The sequence below is a fragment of the Ipomoea triloba genome, chromosome 13 (genome assembly GCF_003576645.1).
Source record: "Ipomoea triloba cultivar NCNSP0323 chromosome 13, ASM357664v1".
NCBI classification, from domain to species: domain Eukaryota; kingdom Viridiplantae; phylum Streptophyta; class Magnoliopsida; order Solanales; family Convolvulaceae; genus Ipomoea; species Ipomoea triloba.
In genome coordinates this window covers 28,969,094-28,991,850 of record NC_044928.1, presented here as the reverse complement: position 1 = coordinate 28,991,850, position 22,757 = coordinate 28,969,094, and the positions used below count along the sequence as shown (strand labels likewise).

The following is a 22,757-nucleotide window of genomic DNA, read 5'->3' as shown; positions in this document are numbered from 1 at the left end:
ATTATTTAACTGATTCAATTAAAATAAGGAAAATGCATAGATATGACAACTTAGGATGTCCTAAAAAGAGGATTCTCCATCTTTGTATATGTATTAATGGTGTCTCAAAGATATTATTGTCAAAACAAAAAGTTGTTCCTTATGCCAAAAAGAATAAAAGATGGAGAGAGGGCATGGAAGAAATGAGAATGCAAAGAAATAAAAAAATGGAATGAGAATATTTATACCAAAAAAAACCAAAATGCATATATTCCATGCATTGCATTTTAACATAGTTGCGTTTCATCCAGAAATAATGTCTGGAAGAGAATGATGGGATGTTGACATGTAGGTCCTTCTCATTGTCTTCAAGCATAAGGTTTTGTAAAGGACCAAAATGACTATTCAATTAAGCATTGATGTAAACCTTATTGCCCTGTCTTATCAATGCATCAACATATCATGTAAGTATCCTCTTAATTGGTTCGAGTCAAAAGAATATTAGTTAAGAGTAATAACTCGTAGTCTAGTGGTTAAGACAAAACTGAGTCAAAAGAATATTAGTTAAGACTCATAACTCGTAGTCTAGTAGTTAAGACAACTTTCTAACAATTAAAGTTCAAAACTTCAAACTCCATCTAGAATAATCATGTCAAGTATTTAAGTACAATAGAAGTATAAAGCTTTTATGAAAGGTATGCATTCCAAACTTGACCCGAGAAGTCCTCATATGTCCTTACAATGAGGTAAACCAACCTAGCCGCTTGGGTTGCCTATAGTTGACATGTTCAAACAAAAAAAAAATCAATAGGCTGTTCTAACTAATAGTCAAACTTGAAACTTTATAGTTAATCAATAACCTAAACAATTTGGTCAGGATTGACCATGCTGAGAGCATCTTTGATATTATGTATGGAACCCCATCTTCTGGCCCTAACCGACAAAGGAGCACAAGAAACCAAACCAACATAGGTTGTCTATAGCTGACCGGCTGAAACCAAGAAAGTCAAGAGATGACTCCCATTAATAATCAAATTTAGAATCTGTGACTATCAATCCAAGTAACTTGGTTGAGTTCCCGGGAGCATCTTAATATTATGTATGATATGTGAAGTGTGGGTGGGGGGTGGTGGGGGGGGGGGGCATNGGGGGGTGGTGGGGGGGGGGGCATGGAGTGGTGGAGTAGGGGGGATTCAGACAGTGAAAGAAGCTAATGAATAAGTATAGAAGGTGTGGAAAATGGTAGGGGCTCCAATTCTTGAAAGGACGTAACACAAATCCAGAGAAAACAGAGGAAAAGGAAAAAAAGGATTAGCTTTCATTGTGTAATTTCTAGTTTTTCTACTGCCCACCAAATCCCAATACCCTAAAACCAGGAAATACGTTTTTGGATCTTTCCTCTCTCTCTCTCTCTCTATCTCTCTGTCTCCTCATTCATTTCACCAAATCCCCTTCTCCCAGCATTTATTTCCCAAGATCTATCTCTCTCCCCTCCAACAACTTTTCAGTATTGGAGCCTGTCACCCCCAAAGAACAAGTTAAAAACAAACAAACAAAGAAAGAGGTGCAGAGATGGAGGTGAGCCAATTGCAGAACAGTTTTCTTGGGTACATGGCAGAATTATTTCGTGAGGTGAGTAAAATTATATATTAAATAAGAAGAAAAAAAAACCCACTTGACATCAGATTGTGTAGAAGACATGTGGGGTTTGGGTAATGTTTGTTTGTTTGTTTGTATTTGGTGATTGTTGGTTCTGTGATGGTGTTTTTGATGTATGGTTGGGAATGTTATGGTTGAAGGGATTCTTGGATGCTCAGTTTAGTCAGCTCCAGCAACTTCAGGATGAAAGCAACCCTACTTTTGTAGCTGAAGTTGTGACTCTCTTCTTTGAAGATTCTGAAAGATTACTCAATGATCTCAACACAACTCTGTAAGTCCCCTTCCCCACCCCCACCCCCACCCCCAACCCACACTTCAAACATAAATACATATATACATGTAAGTTGTATGAGGTTTGGGATATATCATATATAACATGCTTTTTTGTATGTTTATAGTAATCAGCCAGATGTGGACTTTAAGAAGGTTGATGCTCATGTTCATCAGCTCAAAGGTAGCAGCTCAAGGTAAAGTTCAGCTGGAATTTTTTTTTTTTTTTTTTTTTTTTTGCTGTTTTATGTAAATTATAAAGAAAAAAATACTGGGGAAAAGTTAAATCAGCTCAAATAATACCCAAGGGACTTGAAGACAAAACCAAGTTAAAGCAGCACAGTAAACACTTTTAAGATAAATCACCTTTCGATAAGCTCAAAACAAGTTATTATTACACAAGTGAGGGATTTACTCAGTGCATACTCTTGAGTAGTAACTGCTGGTTTCCATTGCACTAGAAACAAAAAAGAAGTTATTATTGCCAAAGAACTATAGTCTATCGATATCAATCTATAATTCTAAGTAGGATATCACACTTTTGATCTCTATTCCCTTTAAATGTACCCCAAAAATAGTTGGGATTAAGGAAATAGTGGTTTCTTGAATGTGATTGAACAGCATAGGTGCTCAGAGAGTGAAGAATGTCTGCGTTGCTTTTCGCAACTTCTGTGAAGAACACAACATTGAAGGGTTAGTGCTTTGTTGATCATATGTTATCTTCATTTTTTTTTTCTGTTTCTTGGATTTTCTTGATAATATTTGGGCTTTAAAAGCTTTTATGCCCAGAGAAGAATTGCAGCAGTACTAAGAACTCTTTTCTTTCAAATATAGGAGCTTGAGATGCTTGCAACAAGTAAAACAAGAGTACTTGCTAGTCAAGAACAAGCTTGAAACTTTATTCAGGGTGAGCCAAACTCAAATTCCTCATTTTTATTAAATCTCTTTGGATCCATACTGATGCCGATCACACCCGATACCATCTGTATGCTATACATGATTGTATTGGGTATTATTGATATTGTACCTAGTATTTTTTTTTTTTTGAGTTCTACTGACTCTATTACATTGTAGTATATATTGTACCTAGTATAATCATGTTGGTATGCATGATGGTACTAGGTGCAAAAGGCACCAATGTAGATCAGTATCGTAGATTTTTTTCTTTATTTAAGATAATTTATATTTAAAATTTGGTGTTGATGAAGTCCAGAGTCCTTGATAATTGATTTAATTGTTTATATGTATTTATTGGGGCAACAACAGTTGGAGCAGCAGATTGTGGCAGCAGGTGGAGCAATTCCAATATTCGAATAAAAACATAAGCAAACAATAATACTAGGAATTAAGCTAAGGCTGTGGTGTGGACAACTTTGTGAGTTGCTGTGTTTAGTAACAAAATTACTAATTAAATTAAGAGGTTCTCTGAGCTACTCAGATCTGTGCTTCTTGTACAATTTGATGGCCATGTCATGCAGTGCTATCATCCTTTTTATGCAGTGATTTTTGTCATTCTGAACCCCAATGCTGCTGCTGCTGCTTATTGATGAAAATGAAATTAGTTTCTGATAACTTGTGAGCTATTATGGGCTATAAGATGAACCTTATTTCAGTTCATTTTTACTGCCATTTTTTAAAGTTTTTACTCCAAACTTACGAGTCCCTCACTACTTCTACCCTGGAGACAGGTGGAGGTAAAGCCCCTCACCGCTTCTGCCTTGGAGACAGGTGGGGGAGGTAAGTCACGGGATATGCCTCAATTGACCTACAAACTCCTAAATGCTTGTACACTAGTGCCTACAACAATGCGAATCAATTGCCATCTTTTTTTTTCTTTGTGAGATACATGTGCACTAGTGTAGTAGTATCATCTATTCCAAAGAGAATAATCAAGAATGAGATTTAGAACCCAATTCCTACCTATCAATGGAGAAGGGTTATATACGGACCAATCATGTAGGAGCATGATTGGATATATATCATTGGAAGATGAAATAGCAAACTAATAATGTAGGTCTATCATGTCTCAACCTTCTGCAATTTTTGGTTGCAAGTGTCAGAAATTTTAGACCAGTCATAATATTTACATGTATACATACAATCATACAAAGGAAAACAATCCACATATCTTTCCCACATGACAAGCTAGGGCCCAAAATCTCATATAGAAGCATTCAAGTTATAATATGAGGCTTCCTTAAAGAGAGAGAGAGAGAGAGAGAGAGGGATACCTAATTTGGGTTGGAATTAATGAGTAAGGTTTGAATGCTAAGACCAACTTAAAGGATGCAATTGCCTAGAGGTTAGGACAAGTATGAACTAAAAAATTTACCTGCACTAAACAATTGAGATTGGTTAACATATAAGACATGCTAAAAATGCATCTTGCTTGACAGCAACGATAAAATTATCATAGAAATTGACATCTCCTGAAACTACAAAACCACTTCCATCTTTCTAACAAATGCTTCCAACAAAGTTCATGTGCAATGCCATGGACCATTGGTGAAAGTTCAATTTGTTCTAAGGAGGTGGGGTATAACTCCCACCATTTTGTGAAAATGCATCCTTTCAAGTTCATGTTGGCTTCCTACAAAATATTTGCACAACAGGCTACAACTTTCATTTATAAAGAAACAGCAGCAAAGAAACATTCATATTTTGCTAGTTCAAAGGGCAACCCAAAGAAAGTCTTTGGTGAAGTTGCAAATGGCCTGAAGGTGTAATTTCCACTGGAATCAATATGTTTTCACATCCTTCTGTGATTTCATCTATCTAGTATGGAGTTTCTCCATCTCCCATGATAGGCAAACTTAAGCACATAAAACCAAAGCATAATACGCCTTCTATGTCCAGGAAAGTTCTCAACACTGATTAGCAAACTGTAAACACAAGAAGCAATAACTTAAAACAATGGTCTGTTTTTCATGCCAATAAACTAAAAAAAAAAAGTGATTGTCTTGCAATTCTATGTTCATTATTGCCCCCTATCCTCTTTTACCTCACTTTGAAATACTAGTGGTGGGAACAATTTGAGGCTGCCCAAAAACAATCACATCATAAACTACCTCTTGCAGAATTGCAGGTGGTTGCTAGCAATCATCACATAAATATGTGATGATTAATTAATGAGTAGGTGGCCACTGCCGTTTAAGTGGATGAACTTTGAGCCATGCTGTTATGGGTTCTACGTCACAGGCTTAATGGAATTGCAGAAAAAGGGAATGGGAAGAAAGGAACAATTGTGGAAAAAAGGATAAGCTGGGTTTTCTTGAGTCCCAGAACTCCCTAGCCCTTTGATTTGGGATTAAAACTTTGCTTACTGATATTGAAATTGATACTCCCTTATATAGGGCAGTACAAGGAATCCAAAACTGAAATTACTAAAACTAAGTTAGGAAACTTTCTAAAACTTTCTAAACTATGATATAGTAATAAACTAACAACTTTCTAAACTATAATATGGTAATGAAATAGATTCCTTCTTTACTGCAATTTCCCAGATTACAGCTTCTATGCTGATCTGTTTCTACGAACATAACCACGCCCCCAGAATGCATCACATGCTTAATGTCCTCGTTAAGCTCTCATTGCACTTGCACCACAAAACATATAACTCACATATATACATTATACAAATCAAATTTGGGAGTTCTGCATTTACTGCTTAAAAAGCTAAAAGCATACACAATGAAGATCCATAAACAGAACACATCAAATTTACCAGAAATTTAAGGTTGCCTTTCTTTTCCTGCATTTAATTATCATTTTCTCATCATAAACCTCAAATCAACAATAAAATATTCAGAAATTCAGTTTATACATCATAATTTTTTGTGCAGAGACGATTTATTCCACCAGATCTACGGCAACCTATTCACCATAGACACTAAGCATACGAGGAAACATATAAATAATTCAAAACACATTTCACGAAACCTGACGCACCAGGAGCCTCCTCGCAGCCGCCGATTTACGGTCAACATGCACTCCCGAATCGGACTCATCGTGGAACCATCCTACCGATCTCTGCGCTTCCTGAACAATTTGCGAAAAACCTACACACCAAAACAGAATTACGAAATAGCTTAAAATCAGTAAGCTCAGTAATGAGGAGGTACAGAAATACATGAATTATACGGAATACTATGGAGTGTAAGTATTGTATGTGTAGAAGTAGATAGTGAGACCTCCAGAGACGGTTTGTTTGTTGTGGCGGATGTCGTGGACGGTGGCGGAGATTTTCCAGTAGAGAGGGCGGCCGACGTAGTAGAGCGCTAAAATCACCAGAATGGCTATTACTACTCTGAATGTTATCCTCGATGTTAGGGACGCCATTGTCTATCTCCGTGCCAGAAGACTGGGTGATTGAGGAAGCACGAAAGATCTGCACCTCACTCCTGCTGACGACCCCTCTACGTCGTCGTATATTACTATATCAGTATGCTGCATTTATAAATAAGATAAGATTCCAATGCTTTACTACTATGAGACTAATTTGAACTCCGCGAGTTGAAATTATAGTATACAATGGGAAAGAATTAAATAGACCGAAATTATTTTTTTCTGTCACACATCGTGACTAATTTCTTAGCTGAATTGATAGACAAAGAGACTACTTTATACATGGAATGACCACTACCCAACCATAATTGATAGACAAAGAGACTATTGTATACATGAAATGGCCACTTCCTAAGGGTGTGGCTTGTGAGAATCATTTACAGTTGTATGAACCATAAATAAAAAAATACATTATTTAAATACTGAAAATATATTATTTTGCATACTATCAAATAATATACGTTCAATACACAAATAATATACTTTTAGTATATTAAAAATGTATTTTTTATGGTCCATACAATAATTTGTCAAGACTTGACCACACTAAACAAGTAAAACATGTTGTCATTACTCGAGGGTAGGAATATGAACTGGTTCACATGAGAAAGGAAACCATAGGTCATTGCACTAAGTTGATATTTGCAAAACTCATTGTTACTTCTTTAATATCTCCAATTTGGCTCATTTAATAGGTGTTAGTAAACCATGTAATGTATTAGAAGTAAGAATCAAATCATGCATACTATAACTATCAACAAAGTAAAAATTAACTCTTATTTAAATTCGTCAATTAGCTGAGTTATGCTCGAAAGCTATTAAAGATTTAAATAAACTCAATAGATAGTTAGCATACGGGGGTGCTAATACCAAACTAGTGAAGGAGCATTTGGTTCAAACTAAAATTAGAATCGAAATCAAACACTTAGTAATTAGAATAAACCAGCATAAAGGAGGGATAAACAGTAAAACAGGTGCTTTGAATTGCACTAGGGCTCATGATCCAAATGCATCACATAACAAAAAATTGATTTCTCATAAAAAAGTAGTTCTGCTGAAAGTAGAAACCCAGGGGTAATAAAGAACACTAGACAGATTGAATAAAAGGAGTTTTTGAAAGCACAATCTGCCTGTTGCAGGTGCATTGGTTATTATGATCAGAATCTTGGAGTTGTTTCAGCATGTTATTAAAGCGGGCACGCCTTCTCGAATTCCTTCTGCTCTTTGCGGCAGAATTCAAACTCATTCGTGTTATAATACATGCACCCCGCATAGTCATCCAACTCTTTCGTGCACCTCTGATGAAGATCTTTCAACCTGCAACAATGCCATTAAATTATCTCAAGCTATTCCATTGGTTTGCAAATGAATACCCGTTAGTTTGAGTATCATGACAACAATTACAAGGAACGAGTAGAAATTTGAGCAACGTATATAACGAATCCTTGGCAAATAGAACAAAGAACCCTGCTTTACTGCTCCTGTCTCTTAGAGGCTTAGAGCTTCCATATGTAAACTTGAATAAACAGCGCAGATTTTGTGTATAAATATATAGGAAGTTTATATGCCCTTTACAGTCAACTACAGGGTTTGATTTATAATGATTTCTCAGTAATATATAGCTAAACCTATATAAAAACAAAAATTTCAAGATGGGATCTCTACACTGCAGACAGTAAAGAATACTCTTTCCGGTTTTTTACATTAAGATGATTAAATTCGAGTAGACCCGTCAGTGCTTAAGGATAACTTCTGTTCCTGATCAGATATTATCTACAAGTCTACAACAGTCATCACTTATGAAGAAGTGTACAGGATTGCATTTTGATGATCTAGTGCTCCACATATGCTTTCAATTGCATGCTTCAATATTGATTAACTATACACTGGACTTCCCCCATCATAGATACATGAAGACAGAAAAAGGAAATAAGCCCCGAAAGGGGTGTTCGAGTCAATTGTTATACCATGGACCAGGGTTCATATTGCATTGTGAACTCTGATACAAAAATTGTGTACATTCAGTTAACACATTACAGTTAATAGTTTCTGTACATGTAAACAAATAACTTGATAATTCCTAACACATAATATGATAGCTACAAGTACAGTAACTGTTAACTGCAGTCTGCAGATATAGAATGTGTCAACTACAAATATAGAATCTGAAAGTTATTTCTGGACCAGGGTCTACAATGCAAGGTAAACATGGTCCATGGTATAATTTGCCTGGTCGAGTGGATGGAGGCGTGGAGCATGACTCTTGTACCTAAAGGTCATGAGTTCAATTATTGCAATTTGAAGGTTGGATTTAATGTGCGTCTTGGCATTGTCAAAACCATTAGCACACCTTCCTAAAAGTAGCTTATTAATTGAGCTATACTCATCCTATATGCCTCCAAAGCTATGGCACTCTTAGTTTTGACTTTTGAGGATGCACATCAGATGAATATCATCTGCATGTCAACCACACACCTCACTAGGTGAACCCAATATGGCTAAATTCCACGATACCAAATCTACAAGACTTCACAAACTTAATTAGCAAAGACGGCATGCCACATAAAGAAGCAATGCGTGCCAAGGTTCGTGATGAAACTTGTGCTTTAACACACAATAACCAAAACAAGAGCCGATAGTTTCATCACTAATAAACTGAAATTCTCATTAAATGCTTCATGGAAAACAATGGATAGATGATAATGCTCAAGAAAAAGTATTTGAAAACCCGGGAACCATAAACAGACTGTGAGTAACATCAAGATCGTATGCTTACAGGCTGAGGACACAGCGGGTGACTTGGCGGCCTTTCTCAAGGCATTTTTCAGGGTTGGGATCATCCTTTTTGCACTTCAGAAATGCCACATTCTCACTTCTACATCTGGTTTCTATGTGTTTCGACGCCGCCATCAGAATTGCAGATGTTGGGATAGGATCCCCCTTTGCATCCACTGTGTTTGCCATTCGCAATCTCTCAGCTACAAATTCCACAAATATTAAGAGCAAATAAAAATCAATAATCCATTATAGCAATTAAAAATCAAAACAATCCAAGTATCGTTGTAGCAATTCTCAGGAACAAAACCTAGATAAATTCTGTCAAATTTAATCACAGAAAACGGGAATCCGTTTGTTTTTCATGATTTTCGATTCGATTAATGAGAGACTAAACACAAGTAAAGGGAAAATTGATCGGAAAGAGGTGGATTTAGCTTATAACTGGAATTAACAATCTTCAGCATTTTTATGCATAAATCTCAACAAAATGCATCAATTTTAATCGATTTGCCTGAAAATTCATCAAGAAAATTCCGACCCATTTCATAAAACCGTCCAATTAAGTTAATGATTTCCTCAAAGCAATCGGACACTGAGAATTAAACAGAAAATTAAAAATAAAAATCATACCTTTTATATTCTTGGCGAGAAGGAACAGATTCAGGCGTTTACCGGTGAAGCGTAAGAACTGAGGAGAGAAGGGGAAAATGGTATACAGTAGCAAAAAAGCTTTTCTAATTGAGTAAAATGTGGTAATAACAGAGGGTATTTAGGTCTTTTAATGAGGAGTACGGAAATAAGGGTTTTTAATCGGCATTATTTTGGTTGCAGAGGTTTTAGGAAAGTCCAAGGTAGCCAACGATCTCTTCATCTCCGAACTCCCAAAGCAGAAATTCTGACAGTAAGTTTAATTAAACATTGCATTCTTGATCTTTATATATGTATATGCGTGTGTTTATGTATATGTGTGTGTATAAATATTTCTTGTTAATTCTTGAAATCTACTGTGTATGATATTTCTTGTTAATTCTTGAAATCTATTGGGTATGGATATTTCTTGTTAATTCTTGGAATCTTTATTGGCAGTGGGTTTCCAGTTTTTTCTCAGTATGGGCATCAGGTTTTTGTCAAATTCTTGGCTTTTTGTGAGCCGTTGCTATATGGATGATTGGATTTCCGACATTAATGTTTACAGAATTGATAAAGTTTCAATTTTTGTTGGAATAACAAGTACAAGGAATCGTTAATTTGTTGTTTTAGGTTTAGTGTCATGTTGTTTGCAGATTGACCTGTCTGCGTTCATTTCTATATCACATTACCATGCTGATTATAAACACGCCTATTAAAATTATTTAGGATTTTCAGTGGATAACTGGACGAGATATTCTTTAGTTTTGTATTCGTTACTTGGGTGTTTTACAGATAATTCTAGTCTAGTAGTCTAGTAGAGGCAAAGGATGAGCAACATTTGGGGGTTATGAAGCTCCAAGAGAATCGGTAAATCCAATCTGGTATAGTTAAATCGATGTGCATTTTAGTGGTAGGGCTGTGTATCCTCTGCAATATCTCGGGCCAGTAAGTTCAGTAACTAGCATTATCTTGTGACAACGATCTGGCGTTAACGCATGGAATTTGATATTTGATCTGAACTCTTTGAGTATCAAGCTTTGTCTCTAGTTTGAATCTGGGAATATATGAGACAGAATCTTTGATTGAACAAGTTTGTTTCGCCTCATTAGCTCGTGACTGTCATTTGTTAGCATATTACTAACCGTTTGCAGCACTTGCATTCTGCACGGTCGTCCATCTATATTAAGATTCGGGTTAAAGGGGGAAAGAAGCGATAGTTGAGTTATCCATCACACCTCGCCCCTTAATCTTTCTGGTATTGTTTCTTTCTGCGAGGCTGAATTGGTATTTTTTTCCAGGTTCAAACTAAGAAATGGGGGACAAGAAGAAGGCTGGGGCGATCTTCGTGAGGCTCGTTTCAGCTGCAGGCACTGGATTCTTCTATGTGGTGAAGAAGACGAAGAGGCTTCAAACGAGTCAGACGAAACTCGAGTTCCGGAAGTATGATCCTCGCGTGAATCGCCATGTTCTGTTCAAGGAAGAAAAAATGAAGTGATGGGTTATCAGAATATGCCCAAATGTTCAACTGGCTGTTCACTGTTTATTTATATGTGATAATTTTTACATTAGGAGACTGCTGAACATTTTAGTTATACAAATTGTGAAATTTCCCTTCTGAAACTCCTTTTCATAATTATGGATTAGCAATTCAGCAAGAGGGATTTGTGGAGTATATGATTTGGGGAATTTTATTATGTGGTGATGTTGATCCTCTATGTTGAATTAAGTGCATTGTTTTGTCTCGAGAAGTAATTCAACTGGTTGTTAATAACTTTACTTCATCGACAGTTATATAATGTTGAGTTTGCATTTTTTAGATATTTATAACTTGTAAATGTTTGTGATTTATTTCCTTCACCAAGACGTTAGGGAGGGGCGTAACCTTCAAGTGCATTTTTTACTTTCTAATTACATCTACTTGCTATTCGAAGATAAAGCTTGCATGTGATCCTAGTCGGAGAGTTGTATTTGATACTATTGGTACTGGAGAGTTACTTGATACTATTGGCACTGGAGAGTTAAAAGTTGTACTTTGTACTATTAGTGTCCGTGCATGTAGAGTTTTCGAAATGGACTGGCAAGGTGGGGTCCATCCGGGCCCTATTATTTTATGGACCCTGTTCCAAAGTATACAATTTATGTACTCAATGTTCATAAGTGGACATTCAGTATTTAATGGACACGTATCGATCTAATATAACTATTGATTTTGGTAGGAGCGGGTTAAAAAACCTGACAAAATACCCGTCTCGTCTTTTTGACTAGGCAGGACAGGCTAAGCCTACTTTGACGACTCTACGGGCATGATAGAATGCTATTAGGATAAAAATAAAAATAAGATATATAAAAATAATTTAATTATATCTTATTTACATTATTAAACATGCATTGGGGTTCTCGTCACTGAACATGGTGTAAACCACAGAGTCCCCTGAACATTGCCGCAGTACCAATGATTCTCCGGCGTATTCCTGGATCATTTCCGGCGCCGGCTCCACAGAACTGCTGTTGACGGCGGCTTCTCTCCCTGCAGCATCATCCTCCTCGGCTTCCTCTTCGTTTTCAGGGGCCGCCACAACCATTTCCACTCTCTTTCCAGTTTTCTTCTTCAGTTTCTTCAACACTTTAGACGGATCCATGTGGCCTATCACCACCGCCTTGTTCCCATTCATGTCCGTCGTGAACTTCTCAACCCCTTCATGGTAACCCAAATTTAGTGCACTCACAATTAATTAACTCCATCTCCATTCATGCAAATTCATAAAATATTCAAGATTTTTTACCATCCAATATAGCAAAAAACTTAAGAGTTTTGATTAAAAATCATATTTTGAGAACTTTCTAACCACTTTATAATTCAGACTATTTTCGACCATCCAAAAATTAGTTCCGAAATTCACAAATTTTTAAAAGCAGTCCAAAAAGGTTTTAAACATTCAAAAAAGTGCAGTCATGCACAATTAACTCTTTAATTATACAAATTCAATTCATAAAACATTCAAGATTTTCACCATCCAAAACAGCAAAAACATAAAAGTATTTTTGACTAACTTTTTGACCACTTTAAAAATTCACAAAACTGTTCTTCACTATTTTCGACCATCCAAAAGTTGATCCAAAAATTCATAAATTTTCTAAAGCAGTCGAAAAAGTGACTTAATAGAAACTGACAAGGGATGGTGGGAATTGAACCTTCGATTTTAGAAATGGTTTTTGCAACCCTTCTTTCACAGGCACTACAGTGCATTGAGACCTTGAATTCTGCCGTCACAACCTAGGGAGGAATCCGGCCGGTTGAGACAAATTTTATATGTACATATATATATATATATATATATATATATATATATATACACACACATATATACACACACATAGACATATAGAGATTGTACGAGGATAAATGGACATAATTAAAATACTAGGAATTACATTGTCTTTGTCTGTGTTCTCCCCGGCCATCGGAAGAGATGGAAGATCAAAGACCGGTGACGTGCAGAATGGACGACGGCGAAATGTTTTTTTTTTCTTGGTTTATTAAAACTTCTTTCTCTATGAAAACCAATTAAACGAACAAATATAACTGAATAACCGGTCATATATACATATATATATATATTAGTTCGAATGTTTGTTCAAAAGTTGAATTTTCAAACTGAATAATGACGTTATTCAGAACCAGAACTCAAAGTTGGTACAAATGATGATTTTCATGAAATACATAAAAGAAATTATTAATAACCACAAAAAAGTACATATAATTATTAAAAAAAAAAAAAAACCCCAAAAACAAAAAAACAAAATTAAACATTTTTTATCCGACAAGGCGACAAATATGTCGTCCCTTAAGAATTGACGACGTTACATTTTTTCCTTATTTCCCCAGCACTGCCAGTCAAGACTCCGATGGCTCCCATCCTCTTCATGGACTGAGCGAACTCCGTGAAGAATTTTCCGGCGACCAGCATCTCGTCGACGATCTTTCCGGCGCCCTTGTCGGTCAGGAGCGCGGCGTCGGATTGGAAAAGGCCCTTGTGCTGCTTGACGGCGGAGAAATAGCGGTTGTCAAAGTTGAGCGAGCCGCCGGGATCCATTTCCACGGTGGTGGTGTTGTCGGAAAGGGACTTGCATTTGGCCTTCAAGACGGCGGCGTAGTCGGGGTCCAACGACTTGTCGGAGTCCGATTTCCCGGTGAAATTGTACAGCCGGTTGCTGAAAAAGTTGCAGTGGCCAACTCCGATGGTGTGGGCCCTGTAAAATTTTACTTTTAATTATTATTATGTCTAACTAAACTACTTAATAAGTTTAATAGCCAGTTTGCACCACTTAATTAATGTCTTAATATATAATATATATTATTATGGAAAATTTTACATATATACCCGGACAAGGCGACCAAATCGTGAACGGTGAGGCTTTTGTTGGCGAAAGATTGCCGGAGAACGGTGAAGTTGGAGAACGGCGACGGGATGTTGGCCAGTGCCTCCGAGGCCTGCGAAATCTTCCCGTCCCGTCTTCCGGTCAGCACTTCCCACATCGGTTTCTTGAACTGAAATGAAACTGAGTCTCTTGCAGATAACGCCAGAATGTCTGCGCACGACACTACTCCGGCGCAGGTCTTCTCCAGTTGGGTCTTTATCTCGTCAATTATTTCGAAACCGCCAAGCGATAGATTCGGCGGTGCGGCCTTCTCCGCCGTGTTGTTCGCCGTCGAGTCAATCAAGACGGAGGCATCACAACCCTATTTACAAAATCATCCAATTTGCAGTTAGGTCCAGTTAAAAGTCAAAACTGTCAATAAGTAACTCTTATAAAGAACCAAACTTAGAGCCTCGTAAGTACACAAGAAAATAACTTAGCTTGATTGTAAGTACACGTAAACGACTTAGCTTGATTGCTTGATTGACTCAAGCGAACAAAGCCAATAGGTAGCTGTAGCTCTCATAAGAAATAGGATTTAGAATTTTGTAGGTACAAATTAAAATCAAGAAATCAGGCCAGCCTAGGTTGTTTGATCGGCTCAAGCCAATAAGGCTAATAAGTCGCTCTCATAAGGATTCAAACTTAGAATCTTGTAAATACAAAACCAAGAAAACTACAATTTAATTAGGTTGCCCAAGGGACTCAAACTAAGAAGCTAAGGTCAATAATAGAGACAATTCTCATATGTAGTCAAAATTATAACCATGCCATTATCACTTCTTGATATTATCTATTATCAATCAAATTAAGTGATTGGTATTACTCACCACTATTAATATATACACATACACACATACATATACATATACATATACATACGTATACACACATACATATACATGCACATACCCTAACAAAGCAGTCATGGAAATGCATCCTGAGCAACTTAGCAGGCAAAGTGGCATTGGCGGCGACGCGTTTCCAGGTGATGTTTTGGATGATCTCTTCCGCCTGAGGACAGCTATCTTCGTAGAAACCCTTCCTCAGGTCACCGGCGGCGACCCCTACGGCGAGAAAAACTGCCAATACCAACAAAAAAACAAGCTGAATGAACGTTCCTTTCATCTCTGATATCTCTCTGATCTCTCAATATATTCAATTCAATGGCAGCCTACTCCCTACTTATCTATATAACATTACAATGCTTTCTGTGCACATATAGATATAGTTAGGCTTTTTATAGAGGAATGAAGATGCTGAGAGCTAATAGCTTACTGCTAAATCACATGCATTTTAATACCATTTAACTCAATAAATTAATTAATAGTTGAGGAGAGGTGGTTTAATTATTTGTGGTAGCTAGAACTGACTACTTCCTTTGAAAACTATAGTAGCTTGTCAATGGATAATAGATCCAACCTAGAAGCTTAATTCCATGCATGAACTCAGTAGATTCAAGAAATTCTTAATAATGGGCAACCTAGTCAAGTTGTCCATACAGCTGTTTTGAATGGTAATTACAAAGTTTCAAGTTCAATTCTTTATGAGAGTAGTTTATTAGTGTTTCCACTTGAAGCAACTCAACTATTAACAACCTAAACTAGTTTATTAATTACCTCTTTATGGTGTTGGCTAGAGTTATAAGACGAGTTTACACAGAGCATATATATATACATTCAAGCGATGGTAGGCTTTCCCATAAATTCAAAAAATTTATAATATTGAATCAAGATTAAGAAAAATGGCGTTTCTCATCCATCCATGTATTTATATAAAGGAAAATGTTTTATTTCCCTCCTAAATTTCATATTGTCATAAATTGGTTGGCCCCACTACTTTTCAAAAATAGAATTTAGTTACCAATTAGATACTGTCAAGTCATGAAAGATGAATTGGAGGGAAAAATATTAGGGGTCTCTAGCATTACTCTATGATTCCATTCTTTTAGTGCTTATTATTCATGAATTAATAAATGGCATTATTATGAATTAATAATGGATTAAAGATAATTGTATTTAGTAAATCCTTGAAAGTGGGTATATATAAGTTTGAATCATAAAGTTAAGAATTGAACCTCTCGCCATTCTTGTTTTCAGAGACTAAGGGGATGAGGTAACTCGCAATGAAATGTGCCGGACTCTCAAATGTTTATATACTAATATCAACAATAAGGCTAAATCTATACATTTCTTCTTCTTCTTTTTTTCTTTTTTTTTTTCTTTTTTTTTTTTCTTTTGGGATCAAAATAAAGTTTATGAGCTTATTTTATGTTAGTTGATTAGTTTATTTATGCTCCAATGACAAAAATTTTAGTAATATGAAGATTTAAACCCCTAACGTGAAACAATATTTTTGAAAGTGAATATATGGTATGATTACTCGGGTTTGTTGAAGTAGGTCAAACGATATTTCCTACCAAAATATTTAAGCTAATTTAATTTTGGCAATTAAGATTTAAGGGGTATTATATAATTTAATTTTTAGTCAAAAGTATGCATTCTAGCATGTATATAGTATTGGTTAGATCCACCTAGCCTGCAATATAATACAATAATCTCATACTTATCGGCCGATTTAATTTTTCTTTTTATTTTTTTTGTTATATTATGATATATGAACTTAATTCTATATATATATAGAGAGAGAGATACCCATTATATTTATACATATTATTAAACCAACAAAATATGACTAAATAATCATTAATTTTCAATAATTAATCATGCATGATTAAGCTTAGTCAAAGTCCATGGGACATAAACTGATAGTTTGGTAACGGGTACACATAAACAATGTTCCATGCACAATATACTTTAGTATATCCAAACTTTTTTTTCCCTAAGAAATGCATGCCTTTCTTATTCGAGTTCTAATTAACTTTATAATTTAAAAAAAAAAAGTTGTTTGGATAAATTTGTAAAGATTTAATCTCCCAATTATTTCACAATTGTTGTCCATTATATAGTGTTAATAATAATAATAATAATAATAATAATAATAATTATTATTATTATTATTATTATTATTATTATTATTATTATTATTACTACTAGTATTTCCGCCCGTGCGTTGCACGGTATGAATTTGTTATAATAAGTTAAGAATATTTAGATCGATATACAATTATGTAAATTATAATATCGAATATTATATAGTGTAATTAAAGAATTGAGTTTGATCGATTATGTTTTATGATGTTATCATTGCTTGAATTTAAGCAAATAATTGCCCAATTAATAGCCTATGTGTATATATATGCATCCGGTGCTGAAATTTTAGACATTTTATATATCAATGTTTATGATTTGTATTAATTGGGCTAATTATCTCGTTGTCTAGCAACTCAGTTATAGAAATTATTTATGCGGATGATATATTTTCTATGTAAATATATAGCAATTTTGTCATCTTTGTATAAAAAGAAAACATAATAGTATATCAATGTAACTGTTTTGATGAATTACGCATTATTGAAAACTTTTTTTGTAGACGACATTGGTAGTATATTATATATTGTTATTATACATTTTTATACTTATTTTACATCACTAATGTAGTAAATTATCTAGAATTATAGCTTTTTAGTGCTTTATTTCAGAATTACTTGAGTAAAATATCTAGGACCTTAGTACTTAATGGATAATAAGATATTTCTAAAGTAGGTATGTATAGATTAACTCTGTTTTTTTAAGTGTATAGATTAAATTTATTTCATGAATATTTGATTTGTGGGCATGTTTTATTTGTTGTGTATTTTTGCTTAATTGTATAATGTGTTAAGAGCTTTTATTTTTTCGGGTGTAGCTCGGGGTTTCTACTGTTGAATACAGTGACTAATCCCCTCGCTAGATTGTAGGCAGCTCTATTGGGTGAGATAGTTGACCCGAAGATTTAAAGTTGCTCCATACCCAAAGCCAATGATCGAACCCTTGACCTTTGGTTAAGAATGTGTTAAGAGCTATAATTCTACCTAAACATGTTAAATTTTAGTTCTTTAGGTTATACTTTATTGATCATTAGGGTTTTATCTGTGTAATTAATTTGGTTAATTTTTTAACGCGTTATAGTTAGACTTCTTAGAGTAAAATAATGATGTTTGTAAATAATATGGTAATCAGATGAAAACTATATAGATTGGAATAAAAAAATCTGCATTGAATAAGTTAATTTATTTATTAACATTTAAAAAAAAATACATTTAAATTTTTTTTAAATTGTAAACATAGAGTTCTAAAATTGTGAACATTCACCTTACGGTATCAGGTCCATAGCATAATTTACCCACCTCTACCATGATTGTACCCCCTCACTCAATCTGAAAAATCAATTTCGCTCCTCCCTCAATTTGGTAGCATATTCATTTCTTTCCAGCCTCCATTGCCAAAAATTTATACTTTATATATAATTATATAATTTATTTTTAATTTTCTATTTGTTGCCATCCCACATTTCACATTTCACCTGTAGTTGGGTTTTATGCTCTGCCTCGCCACCGCCCACCACCCAGCAGACGCCAAAGACACGGAGACAACAGTGGTCCAGTCGCTGGCTTCAACTCTCGCCCACTCGGTCGTCGGTCGTCGCCTACTCGCCTGGTCGCCAGCTGTGAGCTACCCATTTCCCGGTCTCCGTCTTCATCCTCAGGTTAGTCCTCTAGTCACTGACAGCCGGCTATGTCTTTCACCATTTAATTTCTCTCCCTTTTTTTCTCTCTTCTTCTCCTATCTTCGGAGCCTTTGCTAATGGCTAATCGACAATGATAGTGAAACGGAGGCTTGGATTTAATCGACGGCTTCTTCATTTGTGGATTTTTTTTGTCGTCAAGTTGAGGTAATACTTATTTACTTTTCTTTAATTTGCTACATATCCAAATTGTTATTCAGTCATATCAGTAGTTTGGCAGCCTTGTTATTGCTCTCTGAACTGTGAAAGTCGTATAGAACTATGCCAGGGTGTGGACATGATTAATGTTGAGAGAAAATGATTTTTCCTCTCAACATAATAATTTGCTCAAGTTCTAGAATCAGAAGATAATTTAACCATTTCTTTATATTCATTTTGAATAATTTGGATTTGAGCTCCTTGAGGATATGTGAGAGTAGTCTCAATGAGTCTATGGGTGAAATTTATTCTTNGAATAAGTTAATTTATTTATTAACATTTAAAAAAAAATACATTTAAATTTTTTTTAAATTGTAAACATAGAGTTCTAAAATTGTGAACATTCACCTTACGGTATCAGGTCCATAGCATAATTTACCCACCTCTACCATGATTGTACCCCCTCACTCAATCTGAAAAATCAATTTCGCTCCTCCCTCAATTTGGTAGCATATTCATTTCTTTCCAGCCTCCATTGCCAAAAATTTATACTTTATATATAATTATATAATTTATTTTTAATTTTCTATTTGTTGCCATCCCACATTTCACATTTCACCTGTAGTTGGGTTTTATGCTCTGCCTCGCCACCGCCCACCACCCAGCAGACGCCAAAGACACGGAGACAACAGTGGTCCAGTCGCTGGCTTCAACTCTCGCCCACTCGGTCGTCGGTCGTCGCCTACTCGCCTGGTCGCCAGCTGTGAGCTACCCATTTCCCGGTCTCCGTCTTCATCCTCAGGTTAGTCCTCTAGTCACTGACAGCCGGCTATGTCTTTCACCATTTAATTTCTCTCCCTTTTTTTCTCTCTTCTTCTCCTATCTTCGGAGCCTTTGCTAATGGCTAATCGACAATGATAGTGAAACGGAGGCTTGGATTTAATCGACGGCTTCTTCATTTGTGGATTTTTTTTGTCGTCAAGTTGAGGTAATACTTATTTACTTTTCTTTAATTTGCTACATATCCAAATTGTTATTCAGTCATATCAGTAGTTTGGCAGCCTTGTTATTGCTCTCTGAACTGTGAAAGTCGTATAGAACTATGCCAGGGTGTGGACATGATTAATGTTGAGAGAAAATGATTTTTCCTCTCAACATAATAATTTGCTCAAGTTCTAGAATCAGAAGATAATTTAACCATTTCTTTATATTCATTTTGAATAATTTGGATTTGAGCTCCTTGAGGATATGTGAGAGTAGTCTCAATGAGTCTATGAGCTCCTTGAGGATATGTGAGAGTAGTCTCAATGAGTCTATGGGCTCCTTGAGGATATGTGAGAGTAGTCTCAATGAGTCTATGGGTGAAATTTATTCTTGTGAGAGTAGTCTCAATGAGTCTATGGGTGAAATTTATTCTTCCCTGTGTTTTTTCTTTTCTTTCCTTTCCCTGCATTTTTCCCCCCTCATTGGCAATAGTGTGATTTTAGCTGTTTTAACCTTATAATAAAACTTCAAAATAGAAAATGATACCACATCATACAAAATTACATTCTCATAGCCTGCAAAACATAAAATACCTTTGATATTGACTTTTGTCTTAATTTCTCAAGTTCAGGTTGAACATCTTTTAGGGCTTTTGATGATTTAACCATTGGAACTCCTTCAGCAAACTTCAGGTTTTTACTCAAAATCTCAAAAGTTTTCATATATTCCTCATGTATAGAGATCGTCCCAATCTTCTCAAGCCATATTCCCAATATTAGGTTGTGTTCATTTTCCTTTTCTTTGTCATCTTGTTGGTCAGTAATTGCATTTCTTTTGTGTGAATTTCCTTTTTTGTAAAAGCACAAGTGCTAATGTTGTGGCTATTTGATGCTTGGAGAGAAATGAGTAATCTTTAGAAATAGAAAAATTGGAGAAATAGAAAAACTGGAAAAATGGAATACTTGTTTACTGCAGAAAATTATTTGGAAAGAGGTATAGGTACCCTAGATTCTAAATATAATTAAATTATTAGAATAACAATTAGGAGAAATTTACATGGGAGTTGTGGAATAAGCCCTCAAGTATTTGTTAGTTGACCGCGAAGCGTTGATATTCCTTGAGCTTTTCCTCATCTTGGGGATAAGTCTGGGAGAGAGACGGAAACAAACTTCATTAGTTAGTGAACAATAAGGAGAAATAGCAGAGAATAATAGAAAATAATGGATGGTAGAATAATTCAGGATTATAAGCGTATTTATAGTGCAGATTAGATGGCTGGTTATGGAGCATTATTATTTGAAGAAATAACGATGATTTTGTGGCTAAATTATTAATAACCAATTTTATTCCATTTTTATGCAAAATCTTCTTTAAAGATTAATAGTAAAATAAGGCTAAATTATTAGTAACTGATTCTATTCTTTTTATTTTAATGCAAAATCTTCCTTAAAAGATTAACGTGTAGACTAACATTTCCTAAAATGATTCTGATCTTTTCCTTATATATTCCTCCTTACTTATTCATTTCCTTATATTCCTTTACAGATTACAAATATATATCACCAATTATATAATAATAAATAGATTAATAAATTAATATAATAATAAATAAATAAAATAGTTGATTTTACCAAAATACCACTAACTTTGGGCGGGAAAGTTTGGGAGGAGGATATTGTTTTTATATATAGATAGAAGATAGATTTCCATTAATTAATAAAATTTTCTTACCAATTAAGCTTTACTAATTATTTTACTAATAAATTATGTAATTAAATATTAACCTATTATAATCAATTAAATATTGACATAAATATTACTAATAGATATATAGATTATATAGATATAGATTATTAGCATATATTAGCGCATATATATATATATATATATATATATATATATATATATATATATAATATAATATGATTGACATTACCAAAAATTGTAACAATCAAAACATTATTATCTCATTAATATTATTCTATCATAATAATTACCATTACCATAATTACTAATAACCTATTATAATTAATATTATTCTATTATTAATATTAATATTATTCTATAATAATAATAATAACTAATATTATTAATATTTAATATTATTAATATTATTAATATTATTACCATATTACTAAAATACCCCTACTTTTGGGCGGGAAAATTCTAGAGGAGGATAATGCTTTTATATATAGTATAGATTATAGTGCTAACTACTCTTGCTAGTATATACCAATTTTAATAAAACTCTAAACTTAATCTATTGGCTCCCTTTAATATATTCAGACAAATTTGGTGTGAATCAATGTGAATTCAAGACGTAAACCCAAGTGATAATTTGTGTTCAAAAAAACAAGGATCAAAGTCAACTACACTTTTAACATGCATGCATTATAATGGAAATTATTCCTTCATTATTATGTCTCCTAAAATGTTTTTTCTAATTTTTAAGGTCTCTCATCACTTAGGTCTGGAAAATGAGTGAATGCGATAAATCGTGGAATGTGCCTCAACTGGCCTGCACGTACGTCTCCAAAAACCAAAGACTTGCACATTAGTACTGGATTCGAACCATATATTCTGCGACTAATAACAAAGCAGATCGGAGTTTATAAATTTATTTTGAGTTGGTTGATCAGTTGAGTTATGCCCTGTAACTTAGTTTAAATATATGCGTATTGTTCATGCATGAAGATTCTCACTTCACATGCATGGATACTGCTTAGTTATTTATTTATTTTAAGTTGTAAAAAATACAATTGTTTAAGCAGCTGTTTGGTATACTGATTAATGTCTTATTTGAGCACTAAGTCAATGACTGAGCGTATTTCCATTAGGCCTTGTAATAGGCACAGCTAAGAGCAAGCTCC

General features: G+C 34.7%; 5 protein-coding genes across 5 annotated transcripts; 1 reads left to right on the top strand and 4 right to left on the bottom strand.

Moving 5' to 3' along the window:
• Positions 1-1,242: 1,242 nt before the first annotated feature.
• LOC116002615 (histidine-containing phosphotransfer protein 1) lies at positions 1,243-3,480 on the top strand. Its single transcript, XM_031242781.1, has 6 exons — positions 1,243-1,611; positions 1,779-1,909; positions 2,037-2,105; positions 2,530-2,601; positions 2,743-2,815; positions 3,175-3,480. The coding sequence occupies exons 1-6, from the start codon at positions 1,552-1,554 to the stop codon at positions 3,223-3,225; spliced, it is 456 nt and encodes a 151-aa protein (XP_031098641.1). The 5' UTR covers positions 1,243-1,551; the 3' UTR covers positions 3,226-3,480.
• A 2,147-nt stretch (positions 3,481-5,627) lies between these two features.
• Positions 5,628-6,343, bottom strand: LOC116002616. Its single transcript, XM_031242782.1, has 2 exons — positions 6,099-6,343; positions 5,628-5,966 (listed from the first exon to the last, which is right to left on the bottom strand). Exons 1-2 carry the CDS (start codon positions 6,244-6,246, stop codon positions 5,839-5,841), a joined length of 276 nt encoding a protein of 91 aa, XP_031098642.1. The 5' UTR covers positions 6,247-6,343; the 3' UTR covers positions 5,628-5,838.
• An 868-nt stretch (positions 6,344-7,211) lies between these two features.
• On the bottom strand, positions 7,212-9,791 carry LOC116000858 (NADH dehydrogenase [ubiquinone] 1 alpha subcomplex subunit 8-B-like). The gene is made up of 3 exons (XM_031240714.1): positions 9,661-9,791; positions 9,029-9,230; positions 7,212-7,569 (listed from the first exon to the last, which is right to left on the bottom strand). Exons 2-3 carry the CDS (start codon positions 9,214-9,216, stop codon positions 7,440-7,442), a joined length of 318 nt encoding a protein of 105 aa, XP_031096574.1. The 5' UTR covers positions 9,217-9,230; positions 9,661-9,791; the 3' UTR covers positions 7,212-7,439.
• Positions 9,792-12,029: 2,238 nt separating this feature from the next.
• Positions 12,030-12,914, bottom strand: LOC116001589 (heavy metal-associated isoprenylated plant protein 19-like). Its single transcript, XM_031241474.1, has 2 exons — positions 12,853-12,914; positions 12,030-12,355 (listed from the first exon to the last, which is right to left on the bottom strand). The coding sequence occupies exons 1-2, from the start codon at positions 12,905-12,907 to the stop codon at positions 12,030-12,032; spliced, it is 381 nt and encodes a 126-aa protein (XP_031097334.1). The 5' UTR covers positions 12,908-12,914.
• A 536-nt stretch (positions 12,915-13,450) lies between these two features.
• Positions 13,451-15,272, bottom strand: LOC116001809 (peroxidase 24-like). The gene is made up of 3 exons (XM_031241755.1): positions 14,992-15,272; positions 14,043-14,401; positions 13,451-13,911 (listed from the first exon to the last, which is right to left on the bottom strand). Exons 1-3 carry the CDS (start codon positions 15,205-15,207, stop codon positions 13,506-13,508), a joined length of 981 nt encoding a protein of 326 aa, XP_031097615.1. The 5' UTR covers positions 15,208-15,272; the 3' UTR covers positions 13,451-13,505.
• Positions 15,273-22,757: the final 7,485 nt, after the last annotated feature.